Source organism: Hippocampus zosterae, chromosome 5, assembly GCF_025434085.1.
Source record: "Hippocampus zosterae strain Florida chromosome 5, ASM2543408v3, whole genome shotgun sequence".
Classification (NCBI taxonomy): domain Eukaryota; kingdom Metazoa; phylum Chordata; class Actinopteri; order Syngnathiformes; family Syngnathidae; genus Hippocampus; species Hippocampus zosterae.
The window spans coordinates 11214466-11232903 of NC_067455.1; the positions used below are offsets into that span (position 1 = coordinate 11214466).

The window sequence follows — 18438 nt, forward strand, 5'->3', positions numbered from 1 at the left end:
GATGATTTATAGCAGCATGTACCATTTAATTTGCTCACCTAATTCAACTCTTCTTAACAGAGTTTCACACAAAGTCTCAAAAGGAGAATGTCCCTCAAGAACATGCTTTACTCCTGTGGTGTGACCTATGACATTGTTTCCAACATACCAAAGGTGCAACATGATCTTTTTGTATTCTAATAATGACACTCAAAAAGAAGACTTTTGAACTGAACCCCCTTGTCTCACTTTTCCACGTCAGGCCTCAGAGGAGCCAGAGGAGAGAGAGACGTTGGCCCTCATGGCTGCTCGTGCAGACAGCGAGGAGACTCAGGATGGAGAAACCTACATTGAGAAATACACTCGGGGAGTTCTGCAAGTGGAGAATATCCTCAGTTTGGAGAGGCTGCGACAGGTACAGTAGGGCCACGGAAGCCATGGATTGTCATCCATCTGTCCATTTTCTACCGCATATCCGGGGTCAGGTCGCGGGGCAACGGCTTTAGCAGGGAAGCCTAGACTTCCTTCTCCCAAGTCACTTCTTCCAGCTCGCCCTGGGGGATCCCAAGGCGTTCCCAGTCCAACCGGGAAACATAGTCTTTCCAGCGTGTTCTGGGTCGTCCTTGAGGCCTCCTGCCGGTGGCACATACCTGGAACACCTCACCGTGGAGGCGTCCAGGAGGCTTCCTGAGATCCCCGAGCCACCTCTTCTAGCGCCTCTTGACGTGGAGAAGAAGCGGCGTATCTACCTTATCCAGGCTCCTTCCCCAGATGAGCGAACTTCTCACCTTATCGCTAAGGGAGAGCCGGACACCCTGCGTAGGAAACTCATTTTGGCCACTTGTATCCAGGATCTTGTTCTTTCGGTCATAACCAATGGTTCCCATTATTAAAACCGCAAGCAGGACACAGCCAGACACATTCCGGAGATTTGGTACAAAATGACAACTCTGTTAAAAATATGCCAGGTTTTATTCCAAAGGAGCCACCTGATGGATATGGTGGGAACTACCCCTCTTGCCCCAGTTCATAAAAATATACCTTTTCACAGGCTGTGACGGTGAAGGAGGCCCTCACTACGAAGGGAAGACACCTCAGAAGAAGCGTCAGCACACCAAATGTACAGCATGTAATGAGCACATTCCTCTCACACAATGTGGATGACAGAGGAATAATAGTTTGGATGTGTGGGTAATACATTTTCTTGCTCTCCAGTCTTCCTGCAGTAAAACAGACCTGACTGGCTGCGAGGACGAAGACCGCAAAGTATGTGAGGTATGCCGTAACACCGTGTTGATCACGTGTTTTACTGCTGTGGTCTGAAGAATGCGCTTTGTTTAAAATGGCTACAGGCCGTCTTGCTTTTTTTATGGGGCGAGCTAATTGTCTGAGCTAATATGATCTATGTATTCGTTTCTAGGGCCACTGTGATCACGCTGACAGCTGCGAACCTCAGGATGGCTCTCTCTGCAGCACTCCAGTTAAAAACAAGGAAGGGCCAGGTAAACGTGATGAGAGAATTTGACAATAAATGTGACCGTTGTTTGTTGGTGGCATGTTCTACACATTCCGAAAGCATACATGTTAGGTTCAGTGAAGGTGCTAAATTGTGCATAACTGTGAATGTCAGTGTAAATAGTCTATATGTGCCCTGTGATTGGCTGGCAATCGATCCCGATTGTACTCCACCTCTGGCCTCAAATTCCGATGGGATCATGTGTTTTGCACTTACTGCGTTTCACACTATATCACCTATTGTCTCTGCACAGGGTCAGTTCCAGACAATCCTACATTCTTCAACTCCAGTCCCTTCAAGCTTCTATCACCTCAGCCGTCCAAGTTCCTCAAGTCACTGCTGCCTGTCAAGGAGGAGAACAAGGTGAAGAGAGTCCTGGAGGCACGCCCACTCCTGGAGCAAGAGGCAAGAATGACTGAGTTCATCCATTGAATTGATCCTCACCCCGTGCACGAACGTGTCGCTCATCACATCAACACACATTTCTCAAGAATCGTGCACGCATTAATGATACTGGATGTCATCTGCATTTTTCAGCCCCTTCTGCCCCGTCTTCTAGAATTTCCAAATAGCTTGACTGTGACCGCGTTAAAAACGAAATGTTGGTTGTCCAGCCATTGAAATCACACAATGTATCTTACATTCCGAGCATTATAACGAGCTACTCTGCAAGCTGTTTATTGAAATGCATGCCACTAACTATGCCACTGACCCGCCCAGCTCCATGCATGCTGGCATGCATGCAATGTGTTTGTCTAAGTGTGTGTGCGTGAAGTCTGTGCTGTTGTTCTGACCCATCCGCAGAGCATGCGCTCATGTGTGGACAACTCTGCACTGCTCCCCCCTCCCTGTCCCTGGCGCAGACCCAGGGCAGGCAGCGAGGGCCACTGCAAGCCCTCACCCACCTGCAGACAGCTCAGCCACACACTGCCACATGGTGCTGTAAGTGCTATACACACTGCTCTTATTGGAAGGAAAAGTCACAACGTCATGCTGCGGCGAGAGCCATCACATCACTTTGAAAGGCTTACACGTAACCGAGGAAGGAATCTAGCCAACCAACAAAACTGCAAACTATTTGTAGAACTCAAACGTAAGAGTCTGAAAGCACCAAGTAGTGATTACCTCATCGGTGATCAATTACATTCTGTAAAATCATAAAATTGTGAATGTGCATGTGTCATGCCCAATTCCGATTGAGAGCCCACATTAGATTTTTTTTCCCCTCCCATGCAAGTATTAATCCACCCCAGGATAAATGTCACCTAAGTGTTAACAAGAAAAATGTGCATTATCATTGCAACAGACACAAGCCATCATCTATCGTGTTGCATGATCACAGTCTGCCCTCATGAACTGTTTGAGTCGTGTCGTAATAGAAAATGAGGCTTCATACAGCTCATGTCTGCTGATATTGAACAGCAGGAGTCTGATGAGGAGGAGACTCCAGTGGACGTGACTCTCAATCTGGGCCGAGGCTCTCAAGACCACGACGGCGGCTTCCAGGCATACATCCCAGAGGACTTTGCAAACTTTGACATCTACAACGCCACTCTGGAGAGCCGCGCCGACTTGAAGGAGCCAAAGGGGCTGTCTCGTAGCCCCACCACCAGTAGCTGCACCAGCGGTTACTTTTCCCACAGCGCTTCGAACGCCACGCTGTCCGACCTGCCTTTCAATTCCAGTGAGAGCTCCGACCATCTCAGCTGCACCTCCAGAGATTCCCAAGACGCCCTCGGATGTCATGCTGGAAGGGGCGACACACAAATTAAAGGTGTTCCCACTGGAAATGAAGACCAGCGGTTGCTCACCGCCACTACTTCTTTACCTGACGGTGTTCCTTGTGGCCAGCGGAGAACTCTGCCTCCAAACTGCATCCTCAGTTGCAGTCAGGAGTTCACAGACTTTAAAGGGGCGGATGATAGTATTGCAGAAAATGATTTGGACGATTTTACGGAGGGATGGAAGCAAGAAAGTGCTGAGCTCGCCACGACGCTGAAAACGACTCGTAAGACAGAAACGTGTGACTCTTCAGTTGCTAGTCTTATGAACAATTCGGACAATGCCTCGGCCACTTTACACAAATATCCCGTTTCGAGTAACACTGTAATTTGCACCATTGCCCCATCTCCAACCTCAATTCTCACTTCTATGTCACCGTCCGCTGTTACACCCCTGTCCAAAGCCCCGGCTCTCAGAGGAGGAGACCCTCCTATCCGCGAGCCAGCGCAGGGAGACGTGCCCCACGGGAGCCCCTGTCCCAGCCCCAACCCGAGCAGCACGGAGCTCTCGGGTGACTCCAGCGGGGATGAGAGCACCCCTGTCGCCCAGCTCCCCGACTGGATGGCGCCTGGGGAGCTGGTGTGGGTGGGGAAGAGGCGAGGAATGGTCCACTACGTCGGAGGGGTGGAGTTTGCCAAGGGTATCTGGGTTGGGGTCAAATTGGACCTGGCAATGGGTGAGTTCTTGAAAGTGTAGCAAAGGGTGTACTGCACGATAGTGTCATATATTAATGAATGTATCCACTAGAGGGTGCTGTTTGATTTAACTCCAAGTACATTGGTGCCTTGAGCTACAAATTTCATTTGCTCATGACCACGCTCGTTACTTAAAACACTCACATCTAAAATTGTATTTCCACACTCGACTGATTAGAAATGAGTTATCTGTTGCAGCCTCTCACCCACATAAAATATCATCCGATAGGATTTTGAAGTCACACGGCAATTGCATAATTCAATAAAATGTGAAAGCAAGCAATTTTAAAACAATTACCACAATTTTGTTTTTAATTCAATGCACATTGTCCTGCTTCTCCACTTGTGTGTACCTTGGCCACCTGGGGGAAGTATAATACAGATATACAGGGACGGTCACAGATCCTCAGTAAGCTGCAGTAATAGTCGAACCTCGTTACAACATAATTCGAGGGACATAACGAATCTTTACGTTATAATGTGGTTCGTTGTAATCATTTCCAATAAAATGGCCACCGACTACGATGTATAATACAGGATGAACATTCATAAATGTAAAAACATGAACATGTAATATAGTATAAACATATCAATTACAAATGTGTGTATACACTGCGAAGAAAAAGGGGAATCCAAGCTGTACATTTTGTTCACAAGCGAGGTCGTGGCGGCAGTTAGCTTCCCATCGTTCAGGCCTTCTCACAATTTTCTGGTCGCTATAATGAAGTTTACATTATAACGGTGTTAGTTAGTTGGAAGCAAAATTGGCAAATGGAAAATGAATTACGTGAAATCCGCACTTTTGAAATGTGAATGTGATAGTGGTGAAAATGTAAACTGGGTACGTTGTAAAAAAAACGCTTGACTGTTTTCGTCTTTCTTTGCTGAGTCAATGTTTTGAATATTGCTGATATAGTAATATTTTAACCCTCCCTCAGGTAAGCACAATGGTACAGTCCAGGGGAGAGTGTACTTCCGATGTCCTCCGGGCCACGGTGTGTTCGTGAAGCCGTCTCGTCTGACCAGAGGCCCGCCCTCCATGGACACAGACCAAACCACTCTCCTCAGATAAGACAGTCTGGGCCTCTGCTTGACTTTTTTGGCAAAAATTCTGATTTGGACTTTTTTTGGCTTTGACTTTCTAATGAAGCGAATCACTGTATATGCACATGCTCACTATGCACATGTTTTTCCATATGGGTCTATTTTTAAGGGGAAAAGCATAATTGGGAGTCAATATGGAAATATTAGCCACTTCAGTTTTCTCAAGAAAGCATATTTTTGTATGGTATCATAATCCCCTGAGGCTCATATGATTATTCATCTGGGATATGAAGATTAAGAATGTACTACTGTCAATAAGCCTTGATATTTTCATTCATGTGTTGTCAGGGGTAACCAAAGAGTTCCATATCTGCTGTTAGTTTGAGTTGCAAAGGGGTGGAGACTTTCTGCGGGAAATTCGACTGAGCAATTTTGATCATATTTTATGAGAATGAATGGCAGTTAACTGGGAATTTGGGCTAATTCATCCGCAATACATTAATGAACACACAAAAAAGTCTTAAGCAGGCATGCAGGCAAATTAACAAATGTTTGTTGTTGTTATTTTCATCTAGCAGGCTAAGAAATGGGCCTATGCTTTTTTTTATTTACATTCTGGGTTTATCCAACATTTAAATTCTAATAACTTCCACTTATATCCCCTGGAAAGTCTCCATCTTTAAAACTAACCTGAATTTTGCATACAAAGTTTTATGTAACGTTTTCTAACAGATTGTATGTGGAAGAAAACAGCGTAGACAGTATATCTGTGTGCATTTGTGTAAAGTTTAGTGCCATGTCTCAATATGGATTAATTCCACATATCCTCAACAAGAAAACCTGCATTGCCTTCACTTTGAGACTCTTGAATTATCCTGTTGAAGTACTGTAACACTGTGGATCGAACAATCCCCCTCCGGCATGAGAATTGTGCTGTTTGAACGCTTGCACTGGAAAGGATCCTCAGAGATGGTCAGGAGGGTCTTCCATACTGAACTGACCGAGCGAGTTCTCACACTTTCGACTGAGATGACGCAAACGCCGTACGATGTCATCTGTGTATGAAGACTTTATCGACTCTGTCTAGCACTTGGATATGAGGATTTTAAAGACTACATCCAGGACTTGGATACAGTAATGCCTTATGTCCCTGATTCTATAAAGGTGGACACATAACATTTAAAAAAGTGTGTGTACCTGTGATAATGTGTAATGTTTATTGTGATGACGCCCAATGGCTTGCTGAATGCCACCCAGTCTTACTTGGCTTGAACAATGTGTTTTTTTTATTTTTATTTTTTGTACGGCTTGAATGATGTGCATTTTTGATGTTGTTGTACTTTTGTCGTGTGTCCATGTGAAATGTATATGCTGACTGATACATAATACCACATGTTATCAGCAGGTACTCAATAATGCATTCTGTCCTATTTAGGATCGAATGACAGTGTGATGAACGGTGTCACAAAGAGGATGAGGTTGTTGTGTTATGAACACGTGGCAAACTGCAGACAAGAAAGTTGGGATGCATCTATACATAATGTATATGTTCACATTGTAAATGGAAGGTCTTTACCTTCAGCTGCTCTCCCTTGTGGAGATGTAAATACAAGTTGTGTGTTTTTTAAAAAAATAGTATTTACACTCTAATGTACAGATTTGTATTTATGATGTATCGCAAAAAAAGTGTTTTAATGGGTACAGTACAAGAATGTTCTAGAATAGAACATTTACAGTCAAACCCTTGTGTTGACGTTTGTGTTGAATTGACTCCAACATCATTTTTTTCTCTGCATTAGTACGGCACTGCATAGTAATATAAAGGTTCCTGTTTATAGGCAGTCGCTGTTTAATGAGAAGCGTACCTGGACCCCATTTTTTTTTTAAATCCAAAACACAAGGAAATAATTAGTTTAAAAATGTATGAACCTTTCAAGATAAAAAGTAGCACCAATTGTTGATGCGTGCTTTTATTATTGGACACTTGGACTGTATCTCCATATTTCCCGCATGACAATTCAATTTAAAAGTAAAATTTGTTTATTCTGTCCAATAAATGGTATGTAGCCCAAATACTTTTTAGAATCCCAAACATAAAGAAAACAATGAATCACTCAAATTATCGTTAGAATGGTGAATAATGCATTGCAGCGCCATATTGCCTGCCTGCATTTTTACATTGATGAAAAATGTAACTGAAAAAGCTGCATTTATATTTTTCTATTTTCTTACCTGTCTTGTTGAAAGGTCTGTTTTGTCCTTTCACACATTGCACTGTATTTTCTCTCAAGCTGGCGTCTATACAGGGCATCGTGTGTGGAATCAAGTGTAAAAGTAAATCTTTTTTTTTTTTTGGACCAAAGGGTGACAGATACCGTAGAGAACTACACAGGTTGTGTGGTGATTTTTATTCTTTAAACCACATCATTAAAGTTGTCATGTAGTGAACGCACAGGTGAGGCACTTAACATTCATTCATTCATTCATCTACCTAACCGCTTGATCCTCACTAAGGTCGCGCGGGGTGCTGGAGCCTATCCCAGCCGTCTTCGGGCAGTAGGCGGGGGACACCCTGAATCGGTTGCCAGCCAATCGCAGGGCACATAGACACGAACAACCATTCGCACTCACACTCACACCTAGGGACAATTTAGAGTGTTCAATCAGCCTGCCATGCATATTTTTGGAATGTGGGAGGAAACCGGAGCACCCGGAGAAAACCCACGCAGGCCCGGGGAGAACATGCAAACTCCACACAGGGAGGCCGGAGCTGGAATCGAACCCGGTACCTCTGCACTGTGAAGCCGACGTGCTAACCACTGGACTACCGGGCCGCCCCGGCACTTAACATTCTGCATTTTATTTGGGTGTCCCTGTCGTGTGTCACTGTGACAGCAATCACTTTTTAGTGTGCACACCTGTGCTTTTCCCCATATAACCTTTCCGTATGTCCTCATACACAAACACAGAGACACACATAACACATGTAAAACATGATACAGCCAGTATTTATAGCCTGTATAAATCTTTATTTGGCCTACTGGAATTTTGGCTGCGGGTTTAAAAATGACTTTCATATGAAATGGAAGTACCATAGTATAACAATAGATCCAAATAAATTGTGATTTTTTTTGTGTATTGCAAACATTTGATAAATACATTTAAGCTTAAACATAAATGTAATCATTGTTTTACATTATAAAAATTTTGAAGTTTAAATTAAAAATTGATTGTAATTCCAAACTATTAGATATTGTTATGTAGGGAAGGGAAAGTTTATGTAGACAGTCTTCATATGAAAAAGAAAATTCTAGGTATTTTTTTTACAAAGTCCTAAATACACATGTAAAATGTGAATACACTGGAAAATAAACAGCAATGCATCATATAAAAAGGATCCAGTGCAAAGCAGTCTATTGCCCAGGACAATAATATGTACTAAAAAGCAGTAGAGAATAAGAAATGTTTAAGTGAACACCGAATGCTGCCTCTAACTTTTTAATAAATGAAAACAAAATTAAAGTCTACCTTGTAAATATACCTTATGTATTAATACAAATAATTGAAAAGTTTGACTAAAATTCAGTTTATGAACACAAACAACTTTTAAAAATGAGACCAAATATAAAATGAGTACGAGTTGAGTGTGTACGTGTGTGTGGGTGTGTGTGCGTATATACAGTAACCTATTGTATATGTGACAGTTGTTCACAGTGCATAAGGAATCGGTTTGGCACAGGGGGAGTTACAATTCCTTGGGGGCGGGGCAGTGGTTACGGGATTTAACTCATTGACCACCACATTAGGCACACTTCCACAAATGAGATTAAATACAATAAATTGGGAGGACAAATATGAACAACACTCATATGGCTTTGGATGGGTATTCATTTACTGCATCATATGAAGAGCTGTAATTGCTCTAGTTATACAGGGGCTCATATCCTGTTTTCTAAATACATGTACCACTCATATACTGAAGTTCTGCAGTAGTGGGCCGTGTGTTTGGTATTTGGGTCTTCAGGAGTGACTCACCCAACCACTAAACCACTTTTTAATCAGGTACCACAATGACAAAAACATCAACCAGTAAAATAAAACACATCATTACTCACTAAAGACGCTGATTATGAAATACAGTATAATAATAGGTAAACAGTTGCACATCTCACAAAGGTGTGTTTTGCTAGTCAACAAGTTAGAACAATTTATAATTTAAGTTTCATCAACCGGCACTACTGATTGTGAAAGCGGACAGGCAGATTTGACTGACAACAAAAAAGGACTTGCTGGCCCTGACTGCACTTGCCGCCCCCCCCCCCCCTCGCTTATTATTATTGTTTTAAAATAAATGGGCCATTTATTCACGACATCCTACCCGGGGATGTTACTCACATTTGAATTTCGATTTTGAGCTCTTAACAACTGTGTGCGGGGTTATTGCCCGATAGCCAACATGGCTTTGGATCCTCTGTTGCTGCCTCAAATAAGCCTCATATGTCAACATTACGTCTGGGCTACCTGTAAATTAAAGTAAGAGAACGTACGAAGGTGCGCCGACGTCACCAACAACCACAAGTAACACACACACACTCACACACACTTGTTTCCTTTACAGAGGGGCTCTGACCACCTCCAGCCAACAGGGGACGCTCTGCGTACAAGTACACACTCACTTCAACTCTTCAAAAACCCACAATGTAATAAACAACAAGAGCACAGTTTAAGTTCATTTTTGGACATGTTTTTCCCCCTCTTCCGACTGCTGTGAGCGAGATGATCGCCACTTGGGTGGAGTTACATACATGTGACACATCTGACAAGTGGGCAACAAACTAACAGGTGTCCTCTTCCTCCTCCTCCTCCCCCTCGCCTATGACCGGCGGACTTAACTTGTGCTGTCGGAGCCGCACTCCACACATTCACGTCCTGTCCCTCTACTCAGACGTTCTTACCTCCCAAGTGCCCTTTTCCCCCCACCCCATTTTATTTTGAACTCGTCTAATTCAATTAACTTCATAAAACATGCATTCGGCCCAAAAAGACACTACCTTTACCAAGATCTTCGTGGGAGGTCTCCCCTACCACACCACCGACTCGAGTCTCAGGAAGTACTTCGAGGTGTTCGGGGACATCGAGGAGGCTGTGGTCATCACAGACCGTCAGACGGGGAAGTCCAGAGGTTATGGATTTGTAAGTGATCACTCCAAAAAGAAAGAAAAGAAAAAGTTGGCGTTTTGTAATGTTCTTGGAGCACGTGCAACAGGCTGCGTTGCTGCCAATATGTGGCATGTTGACATGTGTCAAGTAAATTGGAGCACCATGCTTACTTACACTGCACTGAGCAGAATTAGAGATACTCCTGTAAAATAATATACAATCTTAAATAAAAGTCAAGGAAAAAAAGGACAGACGATAAGTACGATGGTAAGTTTTTATTGTCAGTTAGAGCTCTAAAAATATTGATTCCACTAATTAGTTTGTCTGATTTTGCTCTTAATAGGATGTGTGAAATGAACAAGTTTAAAAATTTTTAAACTATTCACAGCATGACTCCCAAATTACAAATACAAATATTTTCTAAAGACCTTTTATTTGCAGAAAATGTAAAACAGTAAAAATGTAAAACAAAATATGTTGATATCTTGGCACAAGTAAAAAAATAACATTTGCACAATATGCACAATAATTTCCATAGTACTCTAACTCACCCAAGCCACAAACAAAGCAAAACAAAAGTCTAAATTAGCCAATGATAACAAGAGCATTTTTTTCCAGATCAGATGGGAGAGTTTTTAAGTGGCACCAAGTCACAAAACATTCGCCACGAATCATGAGTAGAGCTGACAATGTTAAATCAGGCTGTGAATGGGGAATATGTTGCTTCTTCAAATTTGGTGTGTTGTTGTTGTTTATGCTCCCTGGTTCACGTCAGGTAGCCAAGATCTCATACAAAGAAGTTGGAAGTACAGTTGTCAGGAAAAAATACTCATGTACCTGGAAGATGTACTGAAGTATATTATTTGTACATTACTTTGCAACTTCCACCATGTATTGCTACAGTATTAACATACAACACAGTACAAGAAAAACAACAATTATCAGAATAAACATGGATCAAAAAGACAAAAGATATGACCCATCCCTAAGTTTGGGAAACATCGATTGAAGTTTGTTTCGTAAAAGAAATGCATTTTATTGTTTGCGTCTTCCGACAGGTGACCATGGCAGACCGGGCCTCCGCTGACCGGGCTTGCAAGGACCCCAACCCCATTATAGATGGCAGGAAGGCAAATGTGAACCTGGCCTACCTAGGAGCCAAGCCTAGGGTCATACAGCCAGGTGAGAAGTGCTCATTGTTCACTCCAGCAGATGTATTTATTTATTTGGAACCTCATTTGTGGTTGCTTACCTCATGAGTATCTCACATTTAACATTTTCATCCAAAAAGCATAACTGGTAACTATAATGTGGCCCGTGGCAAAAATGAGTTTGATAAAAAATTGCGTTTTTTCAAAGCAGGATTTTTTTTTTCAGGAAAGATAATTGTTAAATGAATCAAAGATGCGGTTTAAGCTTTGTTAATATAAAATTATAAATCTGTGTTTTTTTTCTTTTCAAAAATAGACCTTTCAATAACACCCAAAACTTTTCAACTGTAATTTTATCTCCAATAGTGTGTTTTCATAGAAAGCACACGGTCTGTCTTTTCACTTCTCTGGGTAACCCTAGACTTTTTTATGAGGAGTGCATACTGTATTTTTTACTCCTTTAAGGTGAAATACAATGTATACTCTGCTGTAGAATGTTGCGACATTGACACAAAGAGAAAATTCCCTACTTTCCCCACAGTTTAGCAATTTGTTGTTAGTGTTCATAGACTGACCTCAAGATCTCAGATTGGTCTTTTATCTTTTCCTTCTACCTTTTTGTGTCTTTTCTAGGCTTTGCATTTGGCATGCCTCAGATCCACCCAGCATTCATCCAAAGGCCTTATGGGTATGTTGCACAATCCATCCCCCCCGAAAACCAGTACAGTCGCTTCATCGTGACATTTTTATTGTTTCTATCACCTGTTTGAACCCTGCTGAATGAGGACACGTTAGTAATGATGACCGCTCCTCTCGGCGTTGACTGACGGATTTGAACATGTGTCCACCCCTCCCCCCAATGACCCCCTTCTCCCCTCCTCTTCCTTAGCCAACTGCCGGATTGACTTCATGTTGTTTGTGTCTCTCTCTGATCTGACAGGCTCGGTAACGGTTAAAATAGCAGATGATGGTTTGAGGAATAGCTGAGTCTACTATTGGGCAGAGCGCTCTAAAGTGTTACCTGTAAACATTACACAAACGAGCTGAAATGGTGACTAGATGCATGGGAGTCTCTTTTTGTTTTTTTTTTCTTGGTTTTCATAGCACATAGATTGGTGTGTGCCTTGTTTTCAGTATGATGTGGTGTTCAGTTTAACTTGTGTGCTCATTTCTACAACTATTTGGGGCTGGGGAGTTCTTTTTTTTCTTTGTTCACAATTTGAGTGAGTTTTGCTAGGACGGTGTAACTCTGCAATGAGGTGATGACTCTTTAATTTTTCGTGCCGTAGCCTGCTGTTTATTCTGCCTCCCTTCAGTTTTTATTTTTTGTTAACCTTAAAACGATCATGTTTTGTTGTGAATGGACAAAAAAGGATTCTGATAAGAGCTCACCTTTGGATTCCCCGCAACAAAACAAAACACTTGGCCTGCATGCGGGAGTTTTGTTTCCTCTCAATTAACCCGTTGCTTTGAGTTCAGCTGTACACGTACAATAGCGGGCATAGAATAACTCCACCAACCAGAGACCTATGTAAGCCAACAGACAAATGTTCTGGGCTGCAGACATGAGATCCGAGCGTGCCTCGCAGGCAGCAGCTGTCTGCTACAATGATCTGTGCGGCCTCTCAAATTCGGATGGAAAATAGGAGCACTGCTGTTAATAATGCATGGCACAGGCATCGCCGCTCAGCTGTGGACAACAGGTGGAAGCCTTTTGGTCCCATGCTGCAGATTACCCGTGTGTCCTGGTGACTTGCAAAGCACCTTTATTTAGCTCGCCACTGGAAGAACTGCAAAAAAAGTGCATCAAAGCAAGGACAGGCTCCTTCTTAAAAGCTCTCCAACTTAAACAAGGTTGTGGTGTCAAGTGACAAACGGATAGGCCAGGTCAGTTGGTAAGGTGAAATATATGTTTATGTAAAATTGTTTCTGGTAGTGGTGATAGTCACAAAGTAATTCCCAATGCAATCTGATCACCATCCGCCCCCCAAAAAAATCATTTTCACATCAACAATAGCCTGACAAAACAGGAATATTCTAATAAAACAGGATACTCTGAAATCGATATCAATCCATTGGCAGAAATTGGTCCAGAATCATTTCAATTCATACAATGTCTGACCGGAGTGTAAATCGTAGAGTAACTCAGGATTTCACCGTGTTATACACTTGAGATCGATTCATATCATAATACTTGCTGTGTGATTACTACAAAGCAACAAAATCAACTACCAAGTGATGTCTGTAAAACTAAACAAACCAAAAAAAAAAGATTTTAATTCTAGATACAATGACTACACAGCAATCACAGAATAATGTTAAATAAATAAAAAATTGTGTTTTGCACATGGGTTTGGGCTTATGATGCGTTCGGGAAAACAGGCAAATTGTCCTTTCTGACCTTTGACAAGGAATGCTCGGGGCCCTTCCCCATGAAGTCAATTTTGTGACAGTGACATCCCCCTTCTGAATGGAAAAAAAATAAAATAAATGCAGATTGAAATTGTATTTGTTGGCTATATCACAGCCTCTGCTACATTGAAATAAAAATATGGGAAGAAAAAAAGGGTGGCGGGGTGATGAGGTTACCAAAACAAAGGTCGGGTTTGTTGTTAGCACACACCTCTACATAGCAAATAAAACAATGGCCATATAATTCCCTTTGAATAACCGGCAATTTTCACATGATAGAAATTGAACGTTTATTTATTGATACTAACAGTGAGATGATTATTTGCTAATCTGATATTTTGTACTAGCCATGAGATCGGACATGACCAAGTGGCGCAGATGAGTGGTTCCAGTTGGCGAGAGCCCAGCCGTGTGTTACTGAAAGAGATCAGTATGTCCTTTGGACATGACAAGGGCGGCAAAAATAGCCTTGCCTCCAGCCTCCCTTGTCAATCAAGCTGGCATATGTACGTTTGTGTGTGTGGGGGTGCGGGGGGGTCTTGTATGTCCAGAAGAGGGACAAATATAACCCCTTCACACCTGCTCTTCAATATATTTTATGAGTGATAAAAAGTTCATAGCAAAGCCAAATGTTGTCTTGGTCCCCCTCTACTGATATCAGTGGAGTACAGTAGAGCCACACACAAGTTTTCAGAAAGATAAGCTTTTAAGTCAACCAAAAACAAATAGCTTGAACCTTCGCCGCACGTGATGTCATGCGATACGTCGTCTAATCTTGCGACACTTTAGCTCAGTGAGCAGCATTTTAACGGGGGTGGGCAAGCCTTCGTGCCACATTACTTTACAAAACAGCCCTGTGTGTGTATGTGTGTGTGTGTGTGTGTGTGTGTGTGTGTGTGTGTGTGTGTGTGTGTGTGTGTGTGTGTGTGTGTGTGTGTGTGTGTGTGTGTGGGCGCGCACACACACACACATTAACATGGATGTGTTTTGCTGCTCTTTGGCTTCCAACTGCCCACCCCATCTTTTTTACGATGCCACCACAAAAGTTTGCCAGTGATAGCATGACATGTAAAATCAGAATTCGAATTTGATTGGAGTGATTGAAGTGTTTTTTTTTAATAAAATAAATAAAAGAACGGATGGTAATGTAAACTGCTAAGTCAGTTGTTCCGTCATAACGTAAAGAGACCACACTCACGGGAAGTCCTTCACACGTCATCGTTAATGGCGACGTACAAATACACCGCTTCAGATCCGTCATACCGTCGGAGTGTGGATGACTCCATTTTATTTTTACTATATACTATATACTATATTTTATTCATTGACAGTTCTTTCCCCGCTATATCCTGGTTCACCTTTAGTGGTTGCGCTGTATTGTTAATTTTGCTGTTGTATTGAAATTGTTTTAAAATGTTGAAATACTGTAAGTTAGGATCAGATTATCTCGGGGAGAGGGAGGGGAGTCTTTTGAGGATTTTATATCTTTTCAAGACATTTTTGCTTGCAAATGTGTGTGTGGTCGCGCGCGTATGTGTGTGCGTTCAAAAAGTTTGTATTAGTACATTTTAAGGTTTTGTAAGCGTGGCGGAGGGTATAATAAGGCCTAAACTAATGAAAGAAGAAATGTACTCTATCTTCACCATCTTGGGTGGGTGTGCGGTACGTAATAAACTTTAAAACAACTTCCTACTTTAACACAGCAATTCATAAAATCAGAAATCAAAATGTTCTCTGGCTGTTATTTACTCTTAATTACACTTGCAGCACAACGTGGTACGACATAGAAGCCACATAACTACATTTGGACTTGTGGAAGTGTTTTTAAAAAATACTGCAACTAACCTGAGAAGTGTTTGTAAAGGATGAACCGAAACAGCAGGAGATAAGCGGTGCAATGGACCAAACCCGCTATACGTGACTAGTATGTGTGGTTTAAACATGATTCAGCACGTACAATATATATTTTTTCCACCAACCAATCTGCTGAACAAGTTTGTGCTGAACGTGGGGCGTAATCCATACGCATCCCGCATCCATGATCCGTTGCACCACTCGCAGGGTAGTTTCAAGATGCCAATGTGTACTGCTCACTCAATAACACGTCTCCAATTCTCCTTGAGATAGCCTCACCAACTCCATATTTCAGTTTCCGTAGCAGTGACGTGGACTTGTTTGCAGTTTATTGTTTTTGTTGTGTTGAAGGACCTAACATGTGTGGGCATGCCTATACGTGTGCTGTTGGCGTGACAATGTGGGCACAACGTTGTCCTCTTCCTTTTTTGACATTGTGGTGTCGTGCGGTCAGCTCGCATTTTGTCGCTAGATTGTGGAGTGCGGAGTTGGGTTGACATTTAAGATTCAGGTGCTTTTATTGCGCTTGTGGTTTTTTCTGCTTTCTTAACTTCTCTTGTCTAGGTAGTTTTTTTTTTTTTTGCCCCAGTTGTTAATGAATGGATTTGCTGTGTTCTGAGGACTGGATTGACGTACTTGTGGCGCCTGCAGGATTACCCGCTGCGGCTTACCTTTGACACCAGCGTGTGTTTTTGTCCTACAGGATCCCGGCTCACTATGTCTACCCTCAGGCCTTTGTCCAGCCCAGTATGGTGATCCCTCATGTGCAACCCTCAAGTGCCACGGCAACAGCTGCCGCGGCTGCCGCCGCCGCCACCTCTCCATACCTTGACTACACTGGAGCCGCTTATGCTCAGTACTCTGCCGCAGCTGCCGCAGCAGCTGCCGCCGCCTATGAGCAATATCCATACGCGGCCTCCCCGGCCCCGACCGGCTACATGACCACAGCTGGCTACGGCTACACTGTCCAGCAGCCGCTCGCCACCTCAGCCACCCCGGGGGCCGCCGCAGCGGCCGCCGCCTTCAGCCAGTACCAGCCTCAGCAGCTGCAGACGGATCGCATGCAGTGAAAAGAAAATGCCGTCATTGAGAGGTCATCACCCCGTGCGACAGGGATTGAGTTACGCTACAATGAGGGTTGTCCGCACAAGCTTTTAACTTGAAAAGTGAAGAGAAGCACAGGACGTGCAAACAAATGCTGTATTTTATTCGAATTCGATCAGTATTTTTTTTTTCATTATTTAATATTTATAAATCAGCAAAAAGATTGAATGTTAACGCAAGCAACAAAAGCAGACTAACTGAACCTCATTACTACCGGTAATTTTTGTGTATATATTCTGGAAGTGTTCCCAAGTGCATTCATGTCTTATGATCAAGTGTCTTCGCCACTACTTTATTTACCGAAAACGTGTATGAATATGAGTGAGTCACTCATGGTGCATTTTTCAGGATTTGTATTATCTGAATCTATGCAGACAGCTCCCTCTAGTTTCCCCTTAATTATGTACACTGTTCAGAAAAGTCACGGCGATTGGGCTCGGGTAAAATTTCAAGATAAACCCGGAATGCACAAAACCTTGACAGAGTCGAGCAATACATTTCCTGCCATTGTGATACAGAGATGACTCAACAATCAGAACCTCGCCATTGTAAGGCATTGAGCTGAGAGTCACTGTTAACAGGTTACAGATGAGTAACAGACTGGAAGAGTCACAGAAAGGCATTGAAGTGTTTGTCATGGATCAAGCACCCTTTGTGACGTTTGCCATTCAGCTCCTTGTTAGAGAACAGATTATGCAAAAAGTACTGAAAAATGAACTGATGGTATGTGCATTCCAAAGATTAGAGAGGATTGAATTGAGTTCACCTGTGAAGAGTATTGCACATTTTAGATTCATCCCAAAATGTCACCCGAAAGCCCATTAATCCTAACTTTGTGAGTAGCATACATGCATGCGGTTTAAATAAATAGCTGAGATCGAAGCTGGAAAAACATTCACCTTCCTCACTTATCAATTGCACATCAAGCAAGCTCAGCAAAAAAGGTTTTTGAATGTGAATCATTTTGTTTCCGAATGTGCCTTTTAAATTATGCTATTTATGTATTTATTATTAAAGCTTACAATAATAACCAACTTTTTTGTGTTAGGTCCGCTACGACGTTCATCAAGAGCATGGCATGGATGTTTAAGACAGTGCTACAATTTGTATAAAGAACAAAATATGGGTGGAACAGTAGCAATAATTTGTTTAGATTTGTAATGTTTATCTTGTAGACTTAAATGTTGCCTTTTTTAATGTATATTCAGTATTTGACCACTTTGATAAGGAAGCTCATAAACTTGAACCATTTACTGTCATCTGACACTGAATATGAAGTGCAAAGGTATTTTGCCTTGCATTTTACAATGCATCATTCAAGAAAAGCGTCTTTGGAAGTTTGTATGTAAAATAAAGGGAAACCATACCAACAAAATGTTAATTATTCTGTGTGTTTTTGCTATCAGGCTCCGAATTCGTGTCAATATTTTGAGGAAGTATGAGTTTTACTGCGATTGGCGGCTATTTATAGTCTTCCAATTAGACGTATTGAACAACACCCATGTTTGGAAATAAAACCTTTTAAAACCTTTGTTGTTTTTACTTGACGCCCTCTCGTTATCCCCTTTATGGCAGGTGCCTCTGCTTCGTGAGCCGCAGACAACAACATTGCCACTATATTTGTTCCTTTCCTAATTTCAAAATAAATAACAAATCATGATGTCGGTGCCTGTGCGTGCTCCATAATTAGGCACACAACCACAGAGACACTTTTATATATATTTATAAATATTATATATAT

The 18438-nt window shown here is 42.2% G+C and overlaps 2 protein-coding genes across 9 annotated transcripts in view; both read left to right on the forward strand.

The window, feature by feature from the left end:
- The window catches only part of kif13a (kinesin family member 13A), a 41663-nt gene extending 34906 nt beyond the window's left edge, over nucleotides 1-6757 (forward strand). For 3 of the 8 annotated variants that reach the window (XM_052066634.1, XM_052066639.1, XM_052066635.1), the window contains 9 exons: nucleotides 61-153; nucleotides 242-394; nucleotides 1031-1108; nucleotides 1195-1254; nucleotides 1400-1481; nucleotides 1749-1900; nucleotides 2300-2437; nucleotides 2918-3953; nucleotides 4911-6757. In XM_052066634.1, the coding sequence (XP_051922594.1) occupies nucleotides 61-153; nucleotides 242-394; nucleotides 1031-1108; nucleotides 1195-1254; nucleotides 1400-1481; nucleotides 1749-1900; nucleotides 2300-2437; nucleotides 2918-3953; nucleotides 4911-5044 (1926 nt within the window). In that variant the 3' untranslated portion in view covers nucleotides 5045-6757. The remainder of the gene's footprint in view (nucleotides 1-60; nucleotides 154-241; nucleotides 395-1030; nucleotides 1109-1194; nucleotides 1255-1399; nucleotides 1482-1748; nucleotides 1901-2299; nucleotides 2438-2917; nucleotides 3954-4910) is intronic. The other 5 variants (XM_052066636.1, XM_052066642.1, XM_052066638.1 and 2 more) reach the window with 4 other exon arrangements.
- Nucleotides 6758-9732: 2975 nt separating this feature from the next.
- rbm24b (RNA binding motif protein 24b) lies at nucleotides 9733-18078 on the forward strand. Its single transcript, XM_052066653.1, has 4 exons — nucleotides 9733-10209; nucleotides 11235-11358; nucleotides 11961-12015; nucleotides 16297-18078. Exons 1-4 carry the CDS (start codon nucleotides 10042-10044, stop codon nucleotides 16661-16663), a joined length of 714 nt encoding a protein of 237 aa, XP_051922613.1. The 5' UTR covers nucleotides 9733-10041; the 3' UTR covers nucleotides 16664-18078.
- Nucleotides 18079-18438: the final 360 nt, after the last annotated feature.

Bases quoted from the DNA above. Each gene is read 5' to 3' on its own strand.
- rbm24b (XM_052066653.1), top strand. From the start codon at position 10,042: ATGCATTCGGCCCAAAAAGACACTACCTTTACCAAGATCTTCGTGGGA. The intron at 10,210-11,234 runs GTAAGTGATCAC...GTCTTCCGACAG, and splicing joins AGTCCAGAGGTTATGGATTT to GTGACCATGGCAGACCGGGC. The intron at 11,359-11,960 runs GTGAGAAGTGCT...TGTCTTTTCTAG, and splicing joins GCCTAGGGTCATACAGCCAG to GCTTTGCATTTGGCATGCCT.